We start from the raw sequence: 24779 nt of genomic DNA, 5'->3' as shown, positions 1-24779 counted from the left end.
GCTAGCCTTGAATTTCTGTCCCCCGACGCAATCCCCTCGCAGGAGGCGTGGATTGGATGAGTGGCTGGGACTCCCCGAGCCGGTGTCCTCCCCGCCCCCCGCCCCTCCCCTTCGGCGGTGCCGCCCGCCTCGCCGGCCTTTGTGAGCGCTCACTGAGGTGTGACCGGGCTGGTGCCGGGGTCTGCGCACGGCTGTCACTCAGCGCGCGCGCGCGTGGCGCCGGAGCGGAGGAAGCCGACCCGCCCGGCGCGAGGCCCGCAGCCTCGGTCAGTCCTGCCGCGTGGCCGCGGGTGTCTCCACACCTACCCCCCACACTGTGGCGTGCATCCGGCGGTGTGCATCTTTAATCCTCCCTCACAAGGTGAGACCCCACGTTACGGGCAGCGGGGGAGCCGGGTCTCCGATGGGGTCTGAGTTCAAATACGCGGTGGGGCCCCCCCGTCCAGGGGCCCAGCTGGACCCCGCTCTTGACGCTTTTCCACGTTCACACCCTGTAATGCCCGGGCCACCGGGAGGACTTGCATCTATAGGCTTAACCTTCGTTAAAAATGAAACGTGGCCCGGGGCCGGTGTCTCACACCTGTCGTCCCAAGTGCTCACGAGGCTGAGATCTGAGGATGGCAGTTCGAAGCCAGCCTGGCCAGGAAGGTCTGTGAGACTCTTATCTCCAACGAACCACCAAGAAAACCAGAAGTGGCGCTGTGCACAGCTCAAAGTGGTAGAGCCTTGAGCAAAAAGCTAAGGGATCCAGGCGCTGGTAGCTCAAGGCGCTTGAAGCCAGCCTGGGCAGGAATGTGCCTGAGGCTCTTATCTCCAAGTAACCAGGAGAAAACCAGAAGTGGCGCTGTGGTGCAAAGTGGTAGGGGGCTAGCCTTGAGTAAAAGAGCTCAGGGACAGCACCTGGGCGCAGGCGGGAGAGACTAAAGGACTGCGCTTAGGACCTTAAGTCAAGCTCCAGGACACACACACACACACCTACCTCTATGGATTGGTGGCAGATAGATTGACAAACCTATAGTACTAGAGTGATTACTGTAGGCTCTAGGTGGTGATGTGTTTGCCAACCTTTTTCTGTTCGAAATTTTTCATAATAAAATATTGGAGCCGGAAAGGAAGTGTCTTGGTATGTGCTGATAATCCCAGCATTCAGGAGGCTGAAGCAGGAGGGAGGATTTTGAGTTTGAGGCCTGCCTGGACTCCAAAGGGAGGCCCTGTGTCCAAAAAATAGTAACAAAAAGTTGGGAACAAGAAGTAAAAATGTTTAGCAAACACTAGTGATAGGGGATGTAGTTCAGTGGTAGAGTGCTAGCCTATCATGCACAAGGTCCTGGTTTTGATCCCCAGGCTCAAAAATCAAACATTAAAACATAGTTGATTAGTTGATGTTTGTTTATAACTCCTCTCAACCATTTAAAATGAAGACAAAAAATTAAAAACAAATAGTGAAAATATAACTTTTACTTTCAAAATATAATCATTCATGGACTGGGAATGTGGCTTAGTGGTAGAGTGCTTACCTAGCATATATGAAGCCCTGGAAACAGAAAAAGACAAAAGTGGGGCTGTGACTCGAGTAATAGAAAACTAGCCTTGAACAAAAAGAAGCTGAGGGACAGTGCCCAGGCCCTGAGTTCAAGCCCAGGACTAGCAAAAAAAAAAAAAGCCAACCTCCTAATAAGCAAGTGGTACAGCAGCATAACACTGAATGCTACACAATTATTAAATCATGTCTTGAATATGTTAAAATCATACTAATTTAGATGTAAATGGTACTTAGCATATACATACATAATTATATATTCTGAAGGGATCTATTAAGCTGGTTGATATCAGTTATCTATAAAGGATGCAGTCATGGAAATTTCAGTTTAGAAGTCATATGTTACTGTAGAATTAAAGATTGTTACTACAATTGTATTTCATTGTCTTATGCTAAAAATTTTTAAAGAAAATAAAAGCTTATATTCCACTTCTAATACTGTATATATGCATATTCATCTGATTACCTATCTATGTCCTCATTACTTGTACCAAAAAAAAAAAAAAAGCATTGAAAAAGTAATTTAACAAATATCTGTAGAGACTTTTTTTTTGTCTTTTCTATTTGGAGAGAGATTTCTTGATGGCAGTGGTTTTTTAAAATTTTTATAGTTTTCTATGTTTGTGAAGTTGAAATTAGCCTAGATACCTTTTGCAAATGGAATAAAACATAATAAATGATTTCTAAAATAAAAACAATTGGATTGCGTGTGTGCTGTTTCTGGATTATGTAATGCTTCTAGCTGTTCTCTGCTGGTCTTCAGAAGGCAAACTAGAAAGATTCTTGGCAAAGTAAGATCTTGAGTCTATGTAAACAGTCTTATAGGAGCTTATGTGTCCTACAGGCGTTCCAGAGTCCAGATGCTTCCTCATTTGAGGATCTAGGTGCTTAGATATACTAATATCATTCTCTAGATCCTGTCATTCCTGTGTGACTTTGCCTGGGAAGATTTTTAGCTGCTATTTGAGTTAACTAGGCAGTTGCTATGGAGAGAGTAGTTAGCTAAATGACCTAATAGGACTCTAGATAGGAAACTGCTAGCAAATAGTAATGATCAAGCTTGTATTACAAAGTCCTGTAGCATGCAATTCCCCAAAGGGTTTAGTTACTTAACAGATGGGGCAAGTACAGCTTTCTTGGATTAGAAACAGCACAGCCCATTTGTGAGGAAGCAGCTATGACCAACCACAGAAATCCAGAGGTGGCTGGGTACCAGTGGCTCAAGCCTAATATGACTACTCAGAGGCCTAAGATCTAAGACCTGGTTCAAAGCCAGCATAGGCAGGAAAGTACATGAGACTTTTTTTTTTTTTTTTTTGGTGCTGATCCTGGGGTTTGAACTCAGGGCCTAGGTGCTGTCCCTGAGCTGCTTTTGCTCAAGGCTAGAGATCTATCACTTGAGCCACCGCTCCCCTTCACTCTTTTTTGATAGTTTTAATGGAGAGAAGAGTCTAACAAGGGGCTGGGAAGGTGGCTCAGTGGTAGAGTGCTTGCCTTGCATGCTTGAAGCCCAGGGTTTGATTCCTCAGTACCACATGGCCAGAAATGGTGCAGTGGCTCAAGTGGTAAAGTGCTAGCCTTGAGCTGAAGAGCTGAGGGACAGCGCCCAGGCCCAGAGTTCAGGCCCCATGACCAACAACAACCAAAAAAAAAGTCTAACAGACTTTCCTGCCCAGGTTGACTTCCAACCATGATCATCAGATCTCATCCTCCTGAGTAGCCCGGGCCATGCTAGCCTTGAACAAAAGAGCTCAGGAGCAGCCGCACCAGGCCCTGAGTTCAGGCTTTACAATTGACAGAAAAAATCCTGAAATGGAGTTGTGGTTCCAGTGATACAATGCTTAGCCTTGAGCAAAAAAGCTCAAGGATCCAGTGCCCCTGGCTCACGCCTTGAAGCTGAGATCTGAGGATCACAGTTCAAAGCCAGCCCAGCAGGAGTCCTTGAGACTCTTACCTCTAATTAACTACCAGAAAACCTGAAGTGGTGCTGTGGTTCAAGTGGTAGAGCACTAGCCTTGAGCTGAGGAGCTCAGGGACAGTGCCCAGGCCCAGAGTTAAAGCCCCATGACCGACCCCCGCCCCCACCAAAAAAAAAACCTCAAGGACAGTATCCAAGCCCTGAGTTCAAGCACTAGGTCTGGCACCAAAAATTAAAATTTAGGTAGGGTTGGAAATACTGCTTAGTAAAATATGGCTTTATGGAAGTTGCTTGCTTAGCATGCTCTGGCTCAATCTCCAGTACAATAACATAATAATTAATTTAATTATTTAAGGGTAAATGTCTACCAGAGAGTAGGGTTGTGCCCAATTAGAAAAAAAAGACAACACATATGAAAAAACATTTTGCAAACCTGCTCATCTGGTTTCCTCCCTTCCCCTGTGCCATCGGGGTGGCAAAATGTTCCTTCTGCATAGGGCTCAGTGGCAGCTTCTTCCAGACCTTGAAGGCAGAAGAGGAAGTGACAAGGACTAGACCACCAGGGGGAAAGTGAGTCACCTAGTAGAAACTAATCCTGGCTGGCAGGGAGAGTGCTGGACTTGGTTACTGTGGAATTGTGTTCTTGGTTACAGCAACCTGAGAACTTGCTTTCTGTCATATGTGTCACTATATTTATGAGACAAGGTAAAAGAAAACATTTCTGAACTGGGGTGTGGCCAAAAGGTAGAGTTCCTGCCTTTGCATAGGTTTTGGGTTGATCTCCAGCTAAGGAAAAAAAGATAATTAAAAACAAAACAGTCATGTGCCAGTGGCTCAGTAATCCTAGCTACTCAAGAGGCCAAGATTGTGGTTCAAAGCCAGCCTGTCAACTTTAGCTCTAATCAACCACCAGAAAACCAGAAATGGCGCTGTGGTTCAAAGTGGTAGACTGCTAGCTTTGAGCAGAAGAGCTCAGGAACAGCACCCATGCCCTGAGTTCAAGCCCCACTACCCACAAAAAAAAAAACAAAAAAACATTTTGAGTTGGGTGTGGTGGTTAACATCTATCATTTCAACTACCCAGGAGGCCACAATCAGGACTGCAGTTTGGGCTAGCATGGACAAAAAGTCTGGGAGATCCCATCTCAACCACGAAACAAGATGATACAAGATGATAGCTTTTGACTATGATCTCAGCCATGCAAGAGGTGTAAATAGGAGGACTGCAGTCTGAGGCCAACTCTGGGCAAAAACATGAGATTCTGCCAGGCACTGGTGGCTCAGGCTACTGGCTACTTAGGAGGCTGAGATCAGAGGATTGAGGTTCAAAATTAGCCCAGACAAGAAACCATCAGACTCTTATCTCCAATTAAGCACCACAAAGCTAGAAGTGGAGCTGTGGCTCAAGTGATAGGGCACTAGCCTTAAGCAAAAAAGCTCAGAGATAGCACATAGGCTCTGAGTTCAAGCCCCATGACCAACACACACACACACACACACACACACACACACACACACACACACACACACACACACACACACACACACACACACACACACACACACACACACACACACACACACACACACACACACACACACACACACACACACACACCAAAAACAAAAGCAAGCCATAATATTCTACCTGAAAAATAGCTAAAGAAAATGCACTGGGAGATGTGGATTACATAAATGGTAGAGAACTTGCACACACACACACACACACACACACACACACACACACACACACACCAAAAACAAAAGCAAGCCATAATATTCTACCTGAAAAATAGCTAAAGAAAATGCACTGGGAGATGTGGATTACATAAATGGTAGAGAACTTGCACACACACACACACACACACACACACACACACACACACACACCAAAAACAAAAGCAAGCCATAATATTCTACCTGAAAAATAGCTAAAGAAAATGCACTGGGAGATGTGGATTACATAAATGGTAGAGAACTTGCCTGACAAGGGCAAGGCCCTGAGTTTAAACCCCAGTACTCGGGGCTAGGAAGCTGGCTCAGTGGTAGAGTGCTTGCCTCACATGCATGAGGTCCTGGGTTCGATTCCCAATACCACATAAGCAGAAAAAGAACTAGTGCTATGGCTCAAGTGGTAGGGTGCTAGCCTTGAGCTGAAGAGCTGAGGGACAGCACCCAGGCCCAGAGTTCAGGCCCACAACCAGACCCAACCCCCCCCAAAAAAGTACTTGTCCCCCAAATAAATAATAATAATAATATAATAACAGCTATACGAGTATAGAGGAGATGCAGAGGAGGATGAGCAGCAGCATCTGAATTAGAAGATTGGGGGAGAGTTTGGAATGGGGGAGCACAGTGCTTTAGGGAACCAAGTGCCAAGCGTGGGAGGATGAGAAGACAGAGATGGAGAAAGATAATTCAAGAAGGTTTGCAGTATGTTGTGAATATTATTCTCCTCTGGTGTTGAGACTGTAGTACATCTTCAACATTGTTTTTCTACTATTTTTGGGTAACAAAGGAACTGATAGGTCTTTGAATGTGGCCAAGCAGGTGGGAAGACAAGGGTCTGGTTTTGTATGTTATTTAAAGCAGTAAACGTAGAAATCTGTAACAGCTTCCTTCCTCTTTTTATTTTTTTTGGGGGGTGGGGGGAATAGTTGTGGGGCTTTCTCAGAGCCTGACCCTTTTCTCTTAGCTTTTTCCATCAAGGCTAGTACTCGACCACAGTACAGTGTAGAAGTAGAGCCACAGCTCTATGTCTGGCTTTTTGCTTGTTAATTGGAGATAAGAGTTTCATGGACTGGTACTGTGGCTCAAAGTGCTAGAGTGCTAACCTTGAACAAAAGAAGCTTAGGGACAGTGCCCACTCCCTGAGTTCAAGCCCCAGGACTGGCAAAAAAAAAAAAAAAAAAGTTTCATGGACTTTACTGTCCTGGCTGGCTTTAAACTGGGATTCTCAGATCTCAACCTTCCTGAATAGGTAGAATTACAGGAGTGAACTATTGGTGTTCAACAGGAGGACTGCAGTAATAGTAGTCATATGTGGTTAATGGCTATCATTTAAGACAAAGTAGGAGCTCATAGAAGCTCAGCATTCCCAACTACAGCAACTAGTTTTTTGTTTTTTGTTTTAAGTACTAGGTTTTAAGCTCATGGCTTCACATTGGTAGGCGGGTGCTTATTTATTTATTTATAGGTTGGGGGTTTAAACTCAGGGCACTCAACACTGTCCCTGAGCTTTTTTGCTTAAGGCTAGGGCTCTACCACTTTGAGCCACAGCTCCACTTTTGAATGGTTAGTTGGAGATATGATTCTCACTCGGACTTTTCTGTCTGGGCTGGCTTTGAACTTCAGTCTTCAGATCTCAGCTTCCTGAGTAACTAGGATTACAGGTATGAGCCACCGGCACACAGTCAGATGTTGTTTTTTGTTTTTATTTTATTTTATTTTATTTGTAGTGCTGATGATCAAACCTAGGCCTTGCACATGCTCAACATGCACTCTTACCCTTTCCAAGGAGCCACATCACCAACCCAGAAGTTACCATTCTTAGAGGTCTGTAAACTATACCCCACCATAGGGCAGGGGATAAGGGTGGGAGGATTCGATGTCAAGAACTAATGGGAGCAATTACTTTCCTTTAAAGACCTATTGTGTTGGCACCTAATAAACACATGTTGATTTTTATGAACTAGTACAGACAGAGGAATTACTCGTTTCAGAAAAGGGGAGCTGAGGTACACAAAATTATCAATGGACTTACAAAGATTACCACATTGGGGCTTGGAATGTGGCTTAGTGGTAGAACTCTTGCCTAGCATGCATGAACACCTGGGTTCAATTCCTCAGTACCACATAAATAGAAAGAGCCAAAAGTAGCATTGTGGCTCAAGTGGTTAAGCAAAAAGCAGCTCAGGGACAGTGCCTAGGCCCTGAGTTCAAGCCCCAGGACTGGCAGGAAAAAAAAATGGTTACCATATTGATTTTCTTTTTTCTTCTTCTTTTGTCTTACTATATAGCCCAGGCTGGCTTCAAACTCACCATTTTCATGTCTCAGCCTCTCAAAACCATTAAGCCCCATCCCTAACTCTTCTATTTCTGTAGCTTATCCAGCTGGCCTCAAACTTACCATCCGTCTGCCTCTGCTTCCTCAATTTATTTATTTATTTGTGCCAGTCCTGGGGCTTGCACTCCTGGGGCCTGGGCACTGTCCCTGAGCTTCTTTTGCTCAAGGCTAGCACTCTACCATTTGGGCCACAGAACCACCTCTGACTTTTTCTGTGTATGTGGAACTGAGGAATGGAATCCAGGGCTTCATGCATGCTAGGCAAGTATTCTACCACTAAGCCACATTCCCAGCCCCTCAATTTATTTTCTAACCCCCAAATTCCTGATCTTAAACATTTTCTACTGTGTCACATAACTTGCAATTTAACTATACAGGACGATAAGCCAAAAACACAAGAAAGAATAGAAAGGTATGAAGTGTTAAGAATAGCTCTACCAAGAAGAAAGAGACAAATGGCACATGGTCTCCCTGATATGTGGATGTTAAATACAAAATGTAAGGAAATACAACAAAGTAGACAAGACTCAAGAAACAAAGGACCTCCACTCATCTTGTTGTATCATTACTAAATGGCCCCTTGTTGCTGACCACATATATGGTATATATGTGCACATCTAAGGGAAACTAGGAGGAGGACAAATAAACAGAGGGAAATGGGAAAACATACAACATCAGCTGCACTGGACATTGATGAAAACAAACTAAGCAAGTCAAGGGCAGCGACGGGAGGGAGGGAATGAGAGAGAAAGAGGGAACAGCTAACACTAAGCAAAAGGAAAGAAATGTACATATCACCCGAGGTGGAAGAAAAGCTGTATTGTCAAAGCTCGTAGAATTCACAAGCTTCATAGACCACAATAATGACAATTTAATGCCTCATGAAGGTTAGAATGTGTGTGTTTCAGTATCTTACAATACTATGAAATTTGTGAAGTTTATGAATTAATCACAATAAAAAAAAATAAAAAAAAAAAAAAAGGGGCTGGGAAGGTGGCTCAGTGGTAGAGTGCTTGCCTTGCAGGCATGAGGCCTTGGGTTTGATTCCTCAGTACCACATAAGCAGGAAGTGGTGCTGTGGCTCAAGTGGTAGGGTGCTAGCCCTGAGCTGAAGAGCTGAGGGACAGTGCCCAGGCCCAGAGTTCAGGCCCCATGACTGACAAAAAAAAAAAAAAAAAAAGAATGGCTCTACCACTTGAGCCACAGTGTTACTTCCAGCTTTTTCTGAGTAGTTTATTGGAGATAACAGTCTCAAGGACTTTCCTGCCCTGACTGGTTCAAACCATGATTCTCAGATCTCAGCTTCCTGAATAGCTAAGATCACTGACCTAAGCCACCAGCCCTGGGCTGCAACTCTATTTTTTGTTATTGTTGTTGGTCATGGGGCTTGAACTCTGGGCTTGGGTCCCTCAGCTCTTCAGCTCAAGACTAATGCTCTACCACTTGAGCCACAGTGCCACTTCTGGTTTTCTGTGGTTTTGATTGGAGATAAGAGTCTCATGGACTTTCCTGCCTGGGCTGGCTTTGAACCGTGATCCTCAGATCTCAGCCTCCTGAGTAGTTAGGATTACAGGTGTGAGCCACTGACACCCAGCAGAAATCTATTTTTTAATAAGCAGATAATTAATGAATATGTCAGAAATATAATTCAATAATAGCACTACCACTATAGGTAAAAAGGCACCTGGAAATTGTTAAAGGGAGGGGAACTAAAAGTCAAGAAGCTTCTGGAGCAGCCAACACCCTTCCCCTCCCCCCCCCAATGCTAACATGTGCAGAGTGTTCCTTTGTCTTAATATTCTTTTTTTTCTTTTTTTTTTTTGGGGGGGGTCCAGTCATAGGGCCTGAACTCTAGGCCTGGGCGCTGTCCCTAAGCTCTTCAGCTCAAAGCTGGCTTTTTTATTTTTGCTTATGTAGTGCTAAGGAATCGAACCCAGGGCCTCATGCATGCAAGGCAAGTACTCTACTGAGCCACCTTCCCAGCCCCATGTCTTAATATTCTCTGACAGGGAAAGCAGGAGGCTAGGGCTTTTTTTCCCTTCCTGGTATGACCTGACTCTTATTTCCCAGAGTCTAAGGTTATGAACATGGCTTTCTTTCTTTTTTCTTTTTTTTGCCAGTCATGGTGCCTGAACTCTGGGCCTGGGCACGGTCCCTCAGCTCTTCAGTTCAAGGCTAGTGCTTAGTGCTCTACCACTTGAGCCACAACACCACTTCCAGCTTTTTCTGCTTATGTGGTACTGAGGAATCAAACCTAGGGCCTCATGCATACAAGGCAAGCACTCTACCACTGAGCCACCTTCCCAGCCCAAGGCTTTCTTTCTCCTTGCCAGTTCAACATATGTTCACACATCCCACTGATACTAGAGATACAGAATAGCCTGGCTCCGTGCTGAGCGCTGAGAATATAACAGTGACTAAGAGTCAAATTCTGTCATCGCCCTATTCAGACAACTAAAAGATAATTAGACAAAGGAGATGTGGGCTACAAGAAACAGAGGGTATTCTGCCAGGCACTGGTGGCTTATGCCTGTAATCCGAACTACTCAAGAAGCTGAGATGTGAGAATGCTGGTTCAAAGCTAGCCAGAAAAACCAGAAGTGGTGCTGTGGTAGAGTATTAGCCTTGAGAGGCAAAGGTCACGGACAGCACCCAGGATCTGAGTTCAAGCCCCCACAACTGACAAAAGTAAATAGATAAAGAGGTAAACAAACAAAAAATGGTACTCCTGTAGCTCTTTAACTAAGGCTGGCGGGAGGTATCAAGGGAGGACTTCCGGAAGAGAGTAGCTTCTGAACCTAGACCTGAGCAACCAGATGGTGTTAAAAGCCCACAAAGGAAGAGAGAAGAAAAGCTTTCCAGACAGAAAGAAAAACATGTGCAAAGAAAGCTGTGACGGGGAAAAAAAAGGAAGAAAGCTGGAGGACAGTAGAGAGCTAAATAGTTCAATATAGACAGGACGTGTGGTGGGGGCGAGGGTGGAATGGGGGGTTCTTTATCATTCATGAGCCGCACGTAGCTTATGGTGAGTTGCCCTAGTGTAGATCAAAGCCAGACAGGGTTAGATTGGACATGTAAGTCCTAAGTATTTCAGCTGTTCAATGGAAATCAGTGTGAGTTGCCTTTACCATACAAATGTTTATTGTATATCCCTGAATAGGATGATTGTAAAGGGGACTGGATGCCCAGGCTTGGGCAGGGTGGGCTGAGAGGGATCTGAGAGGAGTTGAGACTTACAGCCTCCAAAGCAGAGTTGTGAATAGCAAAGGGGCATTTGTTTGGAAGCCAGAAAGAAAGCTGAATGTGAATAGGACTGATCAAAACCCCAGTGATCCTAGTCTTCAGGGTGGGTGCCCTGGCACGCACTGGTGGTAGGGGACAGCCAGTGGTTTCTCTTAGCCTGAGAAAGGACAATGTAAGATCCAAAAGGTTAGGATGGTATGCCTGCACATGCACATGCACACAATGTTCACCATTACTGGGGCTTGAACTCAGGGTCTCTCCCCCCACCCCCCTTCCTGGAAATTGAACCTTGTGCATGTAAAGCAAAGTGCTTTACCACTGAGACCTCCATTTTGGTTTTTAGTCTGTTCTGTTGAGACCTAGTACAGGATCTTAATGCAAAGCAATGGCCTTTTGTAAATTTTATTTTACAGATGTAATGTGTTTTTGTTCTTTTGTCGTCGTGGGGCTTGAACTCTGGGCCTGGGCCCTATCCCTGAGCTCTTCAGCTCAAGACAAGCACTCTACCACCTGAGCCACAGACGACCTCTGGTTTCCTGGTGGTTAATTGGAGATAAGAGTCTTATGGAGGGGCTGGGAAGGTGGCTCAGTGGTAGAGCACTTGCCTTGCATGCCTGAGGCCCTGGGTTCGATTCCTCAGCACCACAGAAGCAAAAAGAAAAAAGCCGGAAGTGGCGCTGTGGCCCAAGTGGTACAGCGCTAGCCTTGAGCTGAAGAGCTGAGGGACAGCGCCCAGACCCAGAGTACAGGCCCCACGACCAGACCCCCCCCCCCCAAAAAAAAAAAAAAAAGTCTTATGGACTTTCCTCCCTGGGCTGACTTTGAAACTTTGAACTGGAGTCACTAGGGTTACAGGCATGAGCCACCTGTGCCTGGCAGATGTAATGTGTGAGGGATGTATAGGAATAAAGAAAAACTTCTAGATTTCATTGCTGAGTAACTGAAGAATGGAGTTGTTGTTTATAATAATGAGGTTACTTCAAGGCCAGCAGGTTAGAGTGAAGTGAAGCAGACTGATGTGGATGTGTAAGATTTGAGATAATTTATTAGGCAACCTAGAGATAGTTCAACAAAGATTTACACTTATGGGATTGTCATTCAAGAAGTCTAGGATAGGATAAAAAAAAATAGAAAAAAAGGATAGAAAATGATGTAGGCATTGTTAGCCTAGAGATGGTATTTATTCATTTACTTTTTTTTTTTTTTTTTTTTGTTGGCCTTGGGGCTTGAACTCTGAGCTTGGGCGCTATCCCTCAGCTCTTCAGCTCAAGGCGAAAGCTCTACCACTTGAGCCACAGCGCCACTTCCAGTTTTCTAGTGGTTTATTGGAGATAAGAGTCTCACTGGACTTTCCTGCCTGGGCTGGCTTTGAACCATGATCCTCAGATCTCAGCCTCCTGAGTAGCTAGGATTACAGGCGTGAGCCACCAGCACCCGGCTTGCTTGCTTGCTTTTCTTTCTTTCTTTTTTTTTTTTTTTTGCTGGTCATGGGGACTGAACTCTGGGTCTGGGTGCTGTCCCTCAGCTCTTCAACTCAATGCTAGCACTCTACCACTTGAGCCACAGCGCCATTTCCACCTTTTTCTGCTTGTGTGGTGCTGAGGAATTGAACCCAGGGCCTCATGCATGCAAGCCAAGCACTCTACCTCTGAGCCACCTTCCCAGCCTCTTTCCTTTTTTTATGGGTTGTTGGGCTTGAACTCAGGGCCTGGTCACTGTCCCTGAGCTCTTCAACTCAAGGCGAATGCTCTACCACTTGAGCCACAGTGCCATTTACAGTTTTTTAGTGGTTTATTGGAGGCAAGAGTATCACAGAGTTTCCTGCCCAGGCTGGCTTCAAACTTTGATCTTCAGATCTCAGCTTCTTAGTAGGTAGGATTATAGGCCTGAGCTACCAGTGCCCAGCAACATTTATTTCTCTTATAATTAATGTTTCCTACTTTTACGTGTGTGTGTGTGTGTGTGTGTGTGTGTGTGTGTGTGTGTGTGTGTGTGTGTGTGTGTGTGTGTGTGTGTGTGTGTGTGTGTGTGTGTGTGTGTGTGTGTGTGTGTGTGTGTGTATGTGGTGTGTCCTGGTACCGAAGCTTGAACTTAGGGCCTGGGTGCTGTCCCTTTATTACTCAAGGCTGGTGCTCTATCACTTAAGCCACACTCTACTTCCAGCATTTTAGTAGGCTAAGCTGGCTTTGAACCTTGACTCTCATATCTCAGCCTGCTGAGTAGGTAGAATAATAGCACCTGACTAAGAGAATTGTTTTTAAAAAGAATATTCCAGAATGGGAAATCAGGGGAAATGAATGATGCAAGAGAGGAAGAAAATAAATTTAAATTTATTATGTGGTTTGTGTGTGTGTGTGTGTGTGCACGTACACGTTATTTGGGATTGAACCCAGGACCTTTCACAGTCTTTTTTGTTGTTGTTGTTGGTCATGGGGCTTGAACACTGGGCCTGGGCGCTGTCTCTCAGCAATTCAGCTCAAGGTTAGCGCTCTAGCACTTGAGCCACAGCGCCACTTCTGGCTTTTTCAGTTTATGTGGTGCTGAGGAATCGATCCCAGGGCCTCATGTCTGCAAAGCAAGCACTCTACCACTGAGTCACCTTCCCAGCCGCAGGCCTTTGACATTCTGAGCTGTGCAACTGAATTATACATGTAGCTCCAAAAATGTAATTATTTTTTTCATTCGGTCATGGGGCTTGAACTCTGGGCCTGGGCGCTGTCCCTCAACTCTTCAGCTCAAGGCTAACACTCTACCACTTGAGCCACAGTGCCACTTTTCTGGTGGTAAATTTGAGATAAGAGTCTGATGGAGGGGCTGGGAAAGTGGCTCAGTGGTAGAGTGCTTGCCTTGCATGCCTGAGGCCCTAGGTTTGATTCCTCAGCACCACATAAGCAAAAAGAAAAAAGCCGGAAGTGGCGCTGTGGCTCAAGTGGTAGAGCGCTAACCTTGAGCTGAAAAGCCGAGGGACAGCGCCCAGGCCCAGAGTTCAAGCCCCATGACCGGTCCCAAAAAAAAAAAAAAAAAAGTCTTATGGACTTTCCTGCCTGGGCTGGCTTTGAACTGTGATCCTCAGATCTCAGCCTCCTGAGTAGCTAGGATTATAGGTGTGAGCCACCGGTGCCCGGCTCAAAAATGTAATTTTCACACTTATCTTCCCTCCCCCCACCCCTTGGTTTTGGGGCTTGAACTCTGGACCTGGGCACTGTCCCTGAGTTCTTCAGCTCAAAGCCAGTGCTCTACCACTTGAGCCACAGCGCCACTTCCGGCTTTTTCTGCTTATTTGGTGTTGAGGAATCGAACCCAGGGCCTCATGCCTGCAAGGCAAGCACTCTACCACTGAGCCACCTTCCCAGCCCCTTAACACTTATCTTTGCATTATGTGAATATCAACAATATACTTTCTCACAGTCTTAAATTCTTCAGAGTTTTATATGAGTATCTATCATTTTTGAGAATAGCACAAAACAAATGTTACTTTTATCTTTGAAGGACATTCTCCAAAACAAAGCATTATACAGTAGTGAAAGGCTAGAATCAGCCTATGCATCAAACCTTGACATTGCTTAAGAAATTATTAAACTATTAAGGAGCATAGTGTTTGGCAGCACATACTAATAATCCAAGCTACTGAAGAGCCTGAGCTCTGAGGATTGAGGTTTGAAGTCAGCCCAAGCAAAAACTCATGAGTCTCTTATCTCCAGCAAAAAAACTAGAATAGAGGAGTGTCTAGCTCAAGTGATAGAACACCAGCCTGAATTTAAAAGCCCAGTAGAAGCACAAAGCTCAGAGTTCAAGCTCAAATAAATATGTAAATAAATTTAAACAACTAACAGCCCAGGCTGGAGGTAAGTCTCAATAGTAGAATGCCAGCAAAGCAAGAAAGTCCTGAGTTCAAATGCCAGTACTAGGAAGAAAAAAAAAAAAGCAACAGCTTATTAAAAGCCAATTTCTGTTACTCAGGAGGCTGAAACAGGAGAATCATTTGAGCCCAGAAGTTCCAGGTTAGCCTGGGAACATTAAGAGATGGTTGTAACATTGTGAGACCATTGGAGAGGGAGGGAAAAAAAAACGAAGCTAGTAATATTGTAGTGAGCCAGGCGCTAGTGGCTCACACCTTAGGAGGCTGAGATCTGAAGATTGCAGTTCAAAGCCAGACCAGGCAGGAATATCTGAGACTCTTATCTCCAATTAACCACCAGAAAACCGGAAGTGGCGCTGTAGCTCAAGTGGTAGAGCGCTAGCCTTGAGCAGAAGAGCGCAGGGACAGCATTCAGGCCCAGAGTTCAAGACCCAGGACCGACAAAAAAAAAAAAAAATTATAGTGTACTCATGTCCTAGTAGCTCACACCTGTAATAGCAGTTGCTCAAGAGGATGAAATCTGAGGATCCTAGTTTAGGCTGGAAAGTCTGTGAAACTAATCACGAAAGTGCTAGAAGTATAGGTATGGCTCAAGTGGTAGAGCACTAACCTTGAGTGGAAAAAAAAAAAGCTCAGGGGTAGTGCGGAGGTCCTGAGTTCAAGCCCCGGGACCGGCAGACATACGCAATTTTTTTTTTTTTTTTTTTTTGGCCAATCGTGGGGTCTGAACTCTGGGCCTGGGCACTGTCCCTCAGCTCCTCAGCTCAAGGCTAGCATTCTACCACTTGAGCCACAGCACCACTTCTGGCTTTTTCTGCTTATGTGGCGCTGAGGAATCGTACCCAGGGCCTCATGCATGCAAGGCAAGCACTCTACCACTGAGCTACCTTCCCAGCCCACAAAAAAATATTATAGGACAGTTTTTGTTTTTGTTCAGTTGTGGGGTTTGAACTTGGGGCCTGGGTATTGCCCTTGTGCTATTTTTGCTTAATGCTAGCACTCTACCACTTTGAGCCACAGCGCTTCTGATTTTCTGGTGGTACATTGGAGATAAGAATCCTTATGATGCTGGGTGCTGGTGGCTCACGCCTGTAATCCTGACTACTCAGGAGGCTGAGATCTGAGGATCACAGTTCAAAGCCAGCTGGGGCAGGAAAGTCCCTGAAACTCTTTTCTCCAATAAACCACCAAAAATCAGAAATGGCTCTGTAGCTCAAGTGATAAAGCCCAGCCCTCAGGCCCAGAGTTCAAGCCCCATGACCGACAAAAAAAAAAAAAAGGATCCTTACGAACTTTTTCTGCCTGAGCTGGCTTTGAACCACGATCCTCAGATCTCAGCCACTGAGCCACCTTCCCAGCCCTGGGCCCCAGGATTTTTTTTTGTGGGGGAGGGTCCGGTCGTGGGGCCTGAACTCTGGGCCTATCCCTCAGCTCTTCAGCTCAAGACTAGCGCTCTACCACTTGAGCCACAGCACCACTTCTGGCTTTTTTCTTTTTGCTTATGTGGTGCTGAGGAATCGAACCCAGGGCCTTGGGCATGCAAGGCAAGCGCTCTACCACTGAGCCACCTTCCCAACCCCCGCAGGATTTTAAGATCCCTTCAAACAAGCCCAAACCTAAGATAGTAGAAGGACTAGTTTATTGTTGACTACAAGCTTGAGTGTGGGATTGTAACTTATTTTAAGTATACTTCAAGCATCTAAATATTTTCCAGTAATTTTCTCTGATAATCTGTCTACTTGCTGTCCACTTCACATGGAATGACTACAAAGCCACTGAGTGGATTCTGTAGAAATTAGTGATAAAAGAATGAAATCCATGATATGGTTATTCCAAAGGAATAAATAAGGTAGTAAACAGGAGTATCATACAAGATGACATTTTGAGCTGAAATCTAAATGAGACAGCATTGCCAAGAGGAAAGGGGTCCCAGATACAGTCGTCTTGACTAACGGGGACAATGATAGCAAGTCCTAACTTTGATTGTAAGTGGCTACTCAGCAAACACCTACAATTCCTACTGCTACCTCATCTGCTTCAATCTGTTGTTTGTTTTTGGTCAGTAGTGGGGCTTGAACTCAGGGCCTGGGCACTGTCCCTGAACTCTTCTGCTCAGGGATAGCATTCTATCACTTTTAGCCTCTTTTAGCCACAACTCCACTTTTAGTTTTCTGATTGTTAATTGAAGAGTCTCATGGACTTTCCTGCCCAGGCTGGCTTTGAACCGTGATCCTCAGATCTCAGCCTCCTTAGTAGCTAGGATTATAGGTGTGAGCCATGGGCACCCAGATTCCTCTCAGCTTTTATTCAAACTAGGAAAAGCTGTCTAAGCCACAGATCAAAGGGGAAAAATAGACATAGATGGATAAATATCTAGTTAAATGTAGTTATATTAGAAAGTACATAACTATATCCTCATCCTATCTACTGTGTGTGTGTGTGTGTGTGTGTGTGTGTGTGTGTGTGTTGTGTGTGTGTGTGTGTTGTGTGTGTGTGTGTGTGTGTGTGTGTATTGATTAGGTTTGGGCTGGGCTTCCAGTGTTCAGGTCTGTAATCCTACCTACTCAGGAGACTGAAATCTGAAGTCCAAAAGAAGCCAGACCAGCTGGGCACTAGTGGCTTATACCTACTAAGGAGGCTGAAATCTGAGGATCACAGTTTAAAGCCAGCCCATGCAGGATAGTTCCTGAGACTCTTATCTCCAATTAACAAACAGAAAACCAGAAGTGGAACTGTGGCTTAAGTGGTAGAGTACTAGCCTTGAGCTGCAGAGCTGAGGGACAGCACCCAGGCCCAGAGTTCAAGCCCCACAACAGACCATAAATAAATAACTAAATAAATAAAATGAAAAAGAAGCCAAACCAGGCAGAAAAATCCCCCAAATTATCTCTGAGTAACAAGTAAAAAGCTAAAGTGAAGGTGTGACTCAGGCTCAAATAGTAGAGTTCTGCCTTGGACAGAAAAATCCAGCAAAGCCGGGTGCCGGTGGCTCATGTCTATAATCCTAGCTACTCAGGAGACTGAGATCTGAGGATAGCCGTTCAAAGCCAGCCTGGGCAGGAAAGACACTGAGACTCCTATCTCCAATAAACCACTAGAAAACAGGAAGTGGCCTGTAGCTCAAGTGGTAGAGTGCTCGCCTTGAGCTGAAGGGCTGAGGGACAGCGCCCAGGCCCAGAGTTCAAGCCCCATGACCGACAAAAAAAAAAAAGTAAATGCTGTAGGCCCTGAGTTCAAGCTCCAGTATTGGCACCAAAAAAAAAAAAAAAAAAAAGTTTATGTTCTAACATCATAAGATTTCATAATTTTGAATCTTAGTGCCACCAACCCAGCCTCACTTGTCACCCCTACTTCTCCCCTCAAGCCTGATAACACAGGAAAATTAAGTCCTCCTACTTTTTATTGTACTTATTTGTTGGAAAAAGCTTTTTCAATTCAATTTAATTGATATGTATTAATTGTGTCTGAGGTTTTCATTTTTCCTGTCTTTTTCTCTTTGGAGTTGTATACCTCTAGGCATATTGGTGAAGGAATCTTGGGTTAATAAGCGTAGATGACCCAGGACTGGGAAGGTGGCTTAGTGGTTAGAGTGCTTGACCAGCATGGATGAAGCCCTGGGTTCTATTCCTCAGTACCATAAACAGAAAAAGCCAGGAGAGGCATTGTGGCTCAAGTGGTAGAGTGCTAGCCTTAAGCAAAAGAAGTTCAGGGAATGTGCCCGGGGCCTTGAGTTCAAGCCCCAGGACTGGCAAAAAAAAAAAAAGTAGATGACCCAGAAGAAAAAAAATGCAGAAATGTAAATATAAAACTTCCAGGGAAGGGGGTAGGAAAGTGGGAATATGGCTTAGTGGTAGAATGCTTGCTTAAGCATGCATGAAGCCCTGGGTTAGATTCCTCAGTACCACATAAACAGAAAAAGCTGAAATGGTGCTGTGGCTGAGTCAAGCCCCAGGACCCTGAGTCAAGCCCCAACAATGGAAAAAAACAAAAACAAAAACAACCATTACAGGCATTAAACTTAATTGCTTAAAGCCTTGGTTGTGGACCTTGGGACAGTTCCATAAACTGGTAATTATTTGAGGTTCATTGAGCACTTACTATGTTCCACAGATTACTACTATTAAAACATGAAATCAGAAGTGGCTTAAGTGGTAGAGTACCAGCTATAAGTGGAAAAAGCTAAGCAAAGTATGAAGCCCTGAGTTCAAGCCCTAGTACTAGCACTAAGTAAATAAAAAGAAGCTTTAGGGGCTGGGACGGTGGCTCAGTGGTAGAGTGCTTGCCTTGCATGCCTGAGGCCCTGGGTTCGATTCCTCAGCACCACAGAAGCAAAAAGAAAAAAGCCGGAAGTGGCGCTGTGGCTCAAGTGGTAGAGTGCTAGCCTTGAGCTGAAGAGCTGAGGGACAGCGCCCAGGCCCAGAGTTCAGGCCCCCACGATCGGACCAAAAAAAAAAAAAAAAAAAGAAGAAGAAGCTTTTTAAAAAGCATCAGATTATTTCACAAGCCTATGAAGTGGTTTTGTTTTACACTTAGTCTGGCTTCACATATCAAAACAAACAAACTGAATTCAATGCTGCAATTTAAATCTCCATCTGACTTGTGAGTGGTTGCTTTATATCTTATGGTGCTGGGAATTCAACTCAAGGCTTAGTATAAGCCAGACAAGAACCACTGAGCTATACCCTCAACTCAAGATCCTAGTGTTCTTTTTTGCTTTCCTTTTCCTTTTTTCTTCTTTCTCTTCTCTTTTTTTTTTTTTTTTTTGGTCAGTCATGGGGCTTGAACTCGGAGTCTGGGCACCGTCCCTGAGCTTTCTTTTTGTTCAAGGCTAGCACTCTACCACTTGAGCCATAGTGCCACTTCTGGCTTTTTCTGAGGAATAGAACCCAGGGCTTCATGCATGCTATGCAAGCTCTCTACCACTAAGCCACATTCCTAGCCCTCTTCTTCTCTTGTCTTCTCTCCATCCTCCCTATTTTTTTCTTTTGCTTTCCTCCTGTGGACCACCTTCTTGTCCATCAGGATACCTTCTCCCAAGAGAAGTTCCCAACCAAGAAACTTTCCCACACCCAACAGACTTCCCTACATACCTTGAGGTTCCTAAATGTACCCAGAGCCCCACTCCCTTTGAGTTTTGCATAATCTGGCAGAATGACTCCCATTCTTGAAAATAACTGCTTAAATCAGAAGGAAACTCTCCTTTCCTAAACCCTCTTTCAATCTTGAAGATATCTCCACCCATACAAAGGTTTCAGAGCAGGACTAGCTACACAGAGAGAGGGTCCAGGGTAAAATAAACACGCAAGGGGGTGAGGGGCGGGCGGGCGGCTTTCTGAAAAACGAATCCCAGCACATGAGGGGCAGATTCAGGAGGGTCTTGAGTTCAAGACCCACCTCAGCTACCGAGCGAGCTCCAGGGTTGCCTGGAATACACAACAAATTCTGTCAATAAAATAAGATAAAGACAGCAGAACATTAAGCCAAGCCTGAGACTCTTCCGGTGACGAATGCAGCTGGCCCTGCTTCACACCTCTGTAAAGGGAGCGGTCACCAGTCGGGTTGGTAAATCTTCCTTTCCCGGTGTGGGCGAGAGGTGTTCGGGGAGGACCGGCTCATCCTGAGTCTGTGGTTCGCAGCACACCCCGGGAAAAGCCTCAGTAGATTTAGGATCAGTTTCCTTGCCTTGGGCAGAAAGCTCGTTTCGCAGCCGCAGCAGACAGCAGGGTGGGCCTCACGACCCAGTCCAGGCTCCACCTTCTGGGTGTGGGCCTAGACGCGTGCGGCCCATTGCCGGGGCAACAGACGCCGTGAGCGGTGCATTATGGTCCGCAACAAAATGCAGGAGAAAGATCCTGAGGGAACCATTGAATCCATAGGCCAATGGAATGATCCCGGGGGCTGCGCTAAGCCAATAGAGACGGGCGGAGGGGGCGTGGCGCACGGGGCAGGGCGGGGCTTAGGCACTAGGCGGCGGCGGCTGGCGTGGGGCTGCTTAGATGCGCCACGGCTTCGGTAGCGGCCGTATCTCTCCCTCACCTTGAGGCACGCCAGCTCCCTCCGGAGACCGTTGAAGTCGGGCGGCCCCTGCCCACCCGGTGAGGGCCTCGGGGGTGGGGTGGGAGTGTGTGTGGGGGTCTACGCTGGTCGGGCCTGGCTCCCTCCCCCGCCTTCGTCCAGTTGTGCGGCCCGCGGGGTTTCGCACTATCTCTGAAGTGGGGGGGGGGGGGCGGCGTCCGGAGATGGCGCGGGTCCGGGGAGGGGGTGGTGGGGAGGCGGCGCCAGGCCGGACCCCTCTCCTCACGCTGCGGCCCGGGCCTCGCCCCCCCCCCCACCTCAGGTAACCATGTGCGACCGAAAGGCGGTGATCAAAAATGCGGACATGTCGGAAGAGATGCAACAGGACTCGGTGGAGTGCGCTACCCAGGCGCTGGAGAAATACAACATAGAGAAGGACATTGCGGCCCACATCAAGAAGGTGAGGCGCGGGCGGGGGGCGGCGTCAAGTTCTCTCCCCTCCCACCCCGACCCTGCGGCCCCGGCCCCCCCCCCCAGGCCAGATTCTTGAGGTAGGGCGAGGGGGGCGGTTGTGCGCCATAGAGGTTTTCTAGAAAGGTCGCGCAGTGAGTTGTGCGCTTCTCTCGGGAAGCGCTGACCCCTTCTGCGCTCGAAGTTTTTTTTTTTTTTTTTTTTAAGCCGAGCTCTATGGGGGAAAGCGCCACCTAGCAACGGTTTCCAAGATGGGAGCAACGAGCGGTTCCCCCCTTGTGTAGGTTCCTGCGCCGAGGATCCATCTGCGTGTTCCGGGGTGGGGGGGGGCGGGGAGCGGCGTGGGCGTCTCCCGCGGGGCCCGGGAGACCTCGCCAGCCTTCCCCGCGGGCCGCGGGGCGGAGGGGTCGGGGATCTGGTAAGTGACAGTTTGTAGAGACCTGGCAGGATTGCCAACTTGAGCTCTGCTCGCTGGAAAGAGCAGCAAACTGGCGGCCTAAGCTGGGGGGGTGGCCCCGGTGAGGACGGGAGGACCAACGACGGAGAATGACATGGAAACAAAAAAGATTGGGGGCGGGGAAGGTGTCAGTCGTGGGGCTTGACTCTCGCCTGGGCGCTGTCCCTTCCTGCTCATTCAAGGCTGGTTGCTCTACCTCTTGAGCCACAGCTCCAAAGTCAATTTGAGATGATGGACTTGTACCTGCCCGAGCTGGCTTCGAACCGCCATTCTCAAACTTCAGCCTCCCTAGTAGCCAAGATTACAGGCTTATGCCACCGGCACCCGGGTTTGTTTTTTTGACACAGTTCCTGCATCCAGCTTGAAAGAAAAATGGTCCTTTTAAAAAGAGCTTTTAACAAATTATCTTTGATTCTTCCCTACTCTTTGATTCTTCCCTACACATTCACCTGGTAAAGTTCAAGCAAGTTTTCTAATCCCAGTCAGTACACCTCAGTGGGAAAAACAGAAAAGTTGTTCCTGTAATCTGCTAACTTTCAAGACCAAGCACCATTAGCATGGATATGGAAAGGACTACTATTTTAAAAGGATAATGTTTGGCCAGGTAACTGTCAGTCTGCTTCCAGCATTATTTTTACAGGAGTACTGGCGTTGCTTAAAGGTCTTGTCCCCTTAAATCTAAATATTGATGGGTTGTTGCTGGTTTAAATACTAATTAAGGCTTTTTTTTTTTTTTTGGATCAGTTGTGGGGCTTGAACTCTGGGCCTGGGCACCATTCCTTAGCTCTTCAACTCAAGGCTAGAGCTCGACCACTTGAGCCACAATGCCACTTCTGGCTTTTTCTGCTTATGTGGTGCTGAGGAACCAAACCCAGGGCCTCATGCATGCAAGGCAAGCACTCTACCACTGAGCCACCTTCCCAGCCCTAATTAAGGCTTTGTTTTTGGGAAGTCTTATTCTCAGTAGTGCAAGAGGGCAGTTGAGATCTTCATGGTAAGGAATGGGCTAAGTTTTTGCCATTTTCTTCGATTTTGGGGTGCATGGCAAATAAGAAGGGAGGATTGTTTAGCTCTCTTTATCCAGAAGAACAAGATAAACCATAACTGTTTGTCACCTGCTGTCAGAGAATATTACTGATAAGGTAGGAAGGTGTAATTATCATGATCACAAAGTGCCCTGTCTTTAAGGCTGTCCTTTATACCTCTTATCTCCTCAGTCTCCATTTCTGTCTTAGCTCAAACTGTAAGTATGTTTGCCTCAATGGACTATGTAGGCGATTTGGAGCTGGGGAACAATCTTTCATTGTAAGCATTTGCAGATGCCAGTATTTCTCCTTTTTTCCCATGCAGGCTGTGGCTTCCTGAAGTTAACTCTTTTAGTTAATTCTTCTACAATTTTTTGTTTTGTTTTTTTTCTTCTCCAGGAGTTTGACAAGAAGTACAACCCCACCTGGCACTGCATCGTGGGGAGAAACTTCGGTAGTTATGTGACACATGAAACCAAACACTTCATCTACTTCTACCTGGGTCAGGTGGCCATCCTTCTGTTCAAATCTGGTTAAAAGCATGGACTGTGCCACACACCCAGTGATCCATCCAAAAACAAGGACTGCAGCCTAAATTCCAAATATCAGAGACTGAAATCTTCAGCCTTGCTAAGGAAACACCTCAATCTTGGAACCTTTATTGTGTTTTGTACAGGGCATTCTCTGTACTAGTTTGTTGTGATTATAAAACAATTAGTAAAACAGCTTACGTTTGTATTTATTTTCTATTCCATACTTCTGTGCCCCTTGGTTTTTTTTTTTCTTAATTCATTCCTTTAAAAAATAAAAATCTGTTGGACATGTATCTGTGTGAACTTCATTTCCTTCAAATAACCAGCCGAATCAAGCTCTGTAAATTGATGGGTGACTTAAGTTGTTGGGGTGAGTCCTCCAAGTTGTTTTATGTGTCTGTGTATCTATGTCTGTGTTGGTTATGGGGTTTGAACTCTGGATGCTGTCCCTGAGCTCTTCAGCTGAAGGTGAGTTCAGCACCACTTTGGTTTTCTGGTGGTTAACTGGAGATAATAGTCTCAAAAAAGGACCTTCCTGCCCGTTGAACTGCGATCCTCAGATCTCCACCTCTGAGTAGATAGGATTACAGGCTTGAGCCACCAGCACCTGGCTTCCAAGTTGTTTTTGTGTGACCATTTCAGTGATCTTTTTAAGACATGGTTTTTCTGTGTAGTTCAGGTTAGCCAGCAACCATCCTGCCATAGCCTTCCAAATGAAGATTACATGCTTGTGCCACCATCCAGCTCATAAAGCTAATTCAGTCCTGGGAATTGATCATGCCAAGCATTTCAATGAACCACATTCCTACCCCAATTTGGTCTTTTATCTTCAATTCCACTCATCCTGTTCAAAATCAGAAGTTTGCAAAACCCCATATCTCAGTGGAAGAAATTGTTTGTGGTGGTGTAAGCCTGTCATCCCAGCTATGATAGTCTAAAATCATCCCAGCATGCACCTAGGCAGGACACAAGGAAGCCCTACCTCAAAAATAACCATGAGGGCTGGAAAGATGGCTCAGGGTAGAGTGCTTGCCTTGCATGCATGAGACCCTGGGTTCGATTCTCAGCACCACATAAGCAGAAAAAGCCAGAAGTGGCGCTGTGGCTTAAATGGTAGAGTGCTAGCCTTGAGCTGAAAAGCTGAGGGACAGGGCCCAGGCATAGAGACCAGGCCCCATGACGTGGGGGGGAACATGAAAAGGGCTGGAGGTGTGACTCAGTGAATAGAATACCTGCTTAATAAGTGCAAGACCCTGGGTGGAATCCATACCCTATACTGCCCCTTATCCCCCACAAAAACCCAGGCTCACTCAACTAATGCTCAAGATTTTAGCCTCCTGAGTAGTAAGGATTACAGGTGTGAGCCACAAGTGCCCAGCTATGCTTTTAACTAGTAGGAAAGTTAACAAATGTGAATTGAAGCTGCTTTAAATTGCCCAGTTAGGGGTTGGGGATTTAGGTCAGTGGAAAAGCATTTGCCTGACAAGTGCAAGGTCTTGAGTTAAGTCCTCAGCTGGGGTGGGGAGCAGGGAGGAAAGCTATAAAAGACTAAAAAAGAAAAAGAAAAAGGCAACTAAATTGCCATCAAAGGGTTCATGCTATGAGTTGTAGAGAAGTCTTAGGAAGGAAATATGCAAGAGAGTCAGCTTTTG

General features: G+C 46.0%; 1 protein-coding gene across 2 annotated transcripts; it reads left to right on the top strand.

Annotated features, from left to right (window-relative positions):
• The first annotated feature begins 261 nt into the window (after positions 1-261).
• On the top strand, positions 262-23420 carry LOC138808464 (dynein light chain 1, cytoplasmic). 2 transcript variants are annotated; one of them, XM_069994722.1, is made up of 3 exons: positions 262-361; positions 20964-21101; positions 22994-23420. In XM_069994722.1, the coding sequence occupies exons 2-3, from the start codon at positions 20970-20972 to the stop codon at positions 23129-23131; spliced, it is 270 nt and encodes an 89-aa protein (XP_069850823.1). In that variant the 5' UTR covers positions 262-361; positions 20964-20969; the 3' UTR covers positions 23132-23420. The 2 variants fall into 2 exon arrangements, with proteins under 2 accessions (XP_069850823.1, XP_069850821.1); XM_069994720.1 differs by lacking the exon at positions 262-361 and adding an exon at positions 20610-20721.
• The last annotated feature ends 1359 nt before the right edge of the window (positions 23421-24779 follow it).

The sequence above is a fragment of the Dipodomys merriami genome, unplaced genomic scaffold (assembly GCF_024711535.1).
Source record: "Dipodomys merriami isolate MVZ:Mamm:240054 unplaced genomic scaffold, mDipMer1.0.p SCAF_45, whole genome shotgun sequence".
Classification (NCBI taxonomy): domain Eukaryota; kingdom Metazoa; phylum Chordata; class Mammalia; order Rodentia; family Heteromyidae; genus Dipodomys; species Dipodomys merriami.
This window is presented reverse-complemented; position numbering and strand designations above follow the sequence as displayed.

Bases quoted from the DNA above. Each gene is read 5' to 3' on its own strand.
- LOC138808464 (XM_069994722.1), top strand. From the start codon at position 20,970: ATGTGCGACCGAAAGGCGGTGATCAAAAATGCGGACATGTCGGAAGAG. The intron at 21,102-22,993 runs GTGAGGCGCGGG...TTTCTTCTCCAG, and splicing joins TTGCGGCCCACATCAAGAAG to GAGTTTGACAAGAAGTACAA.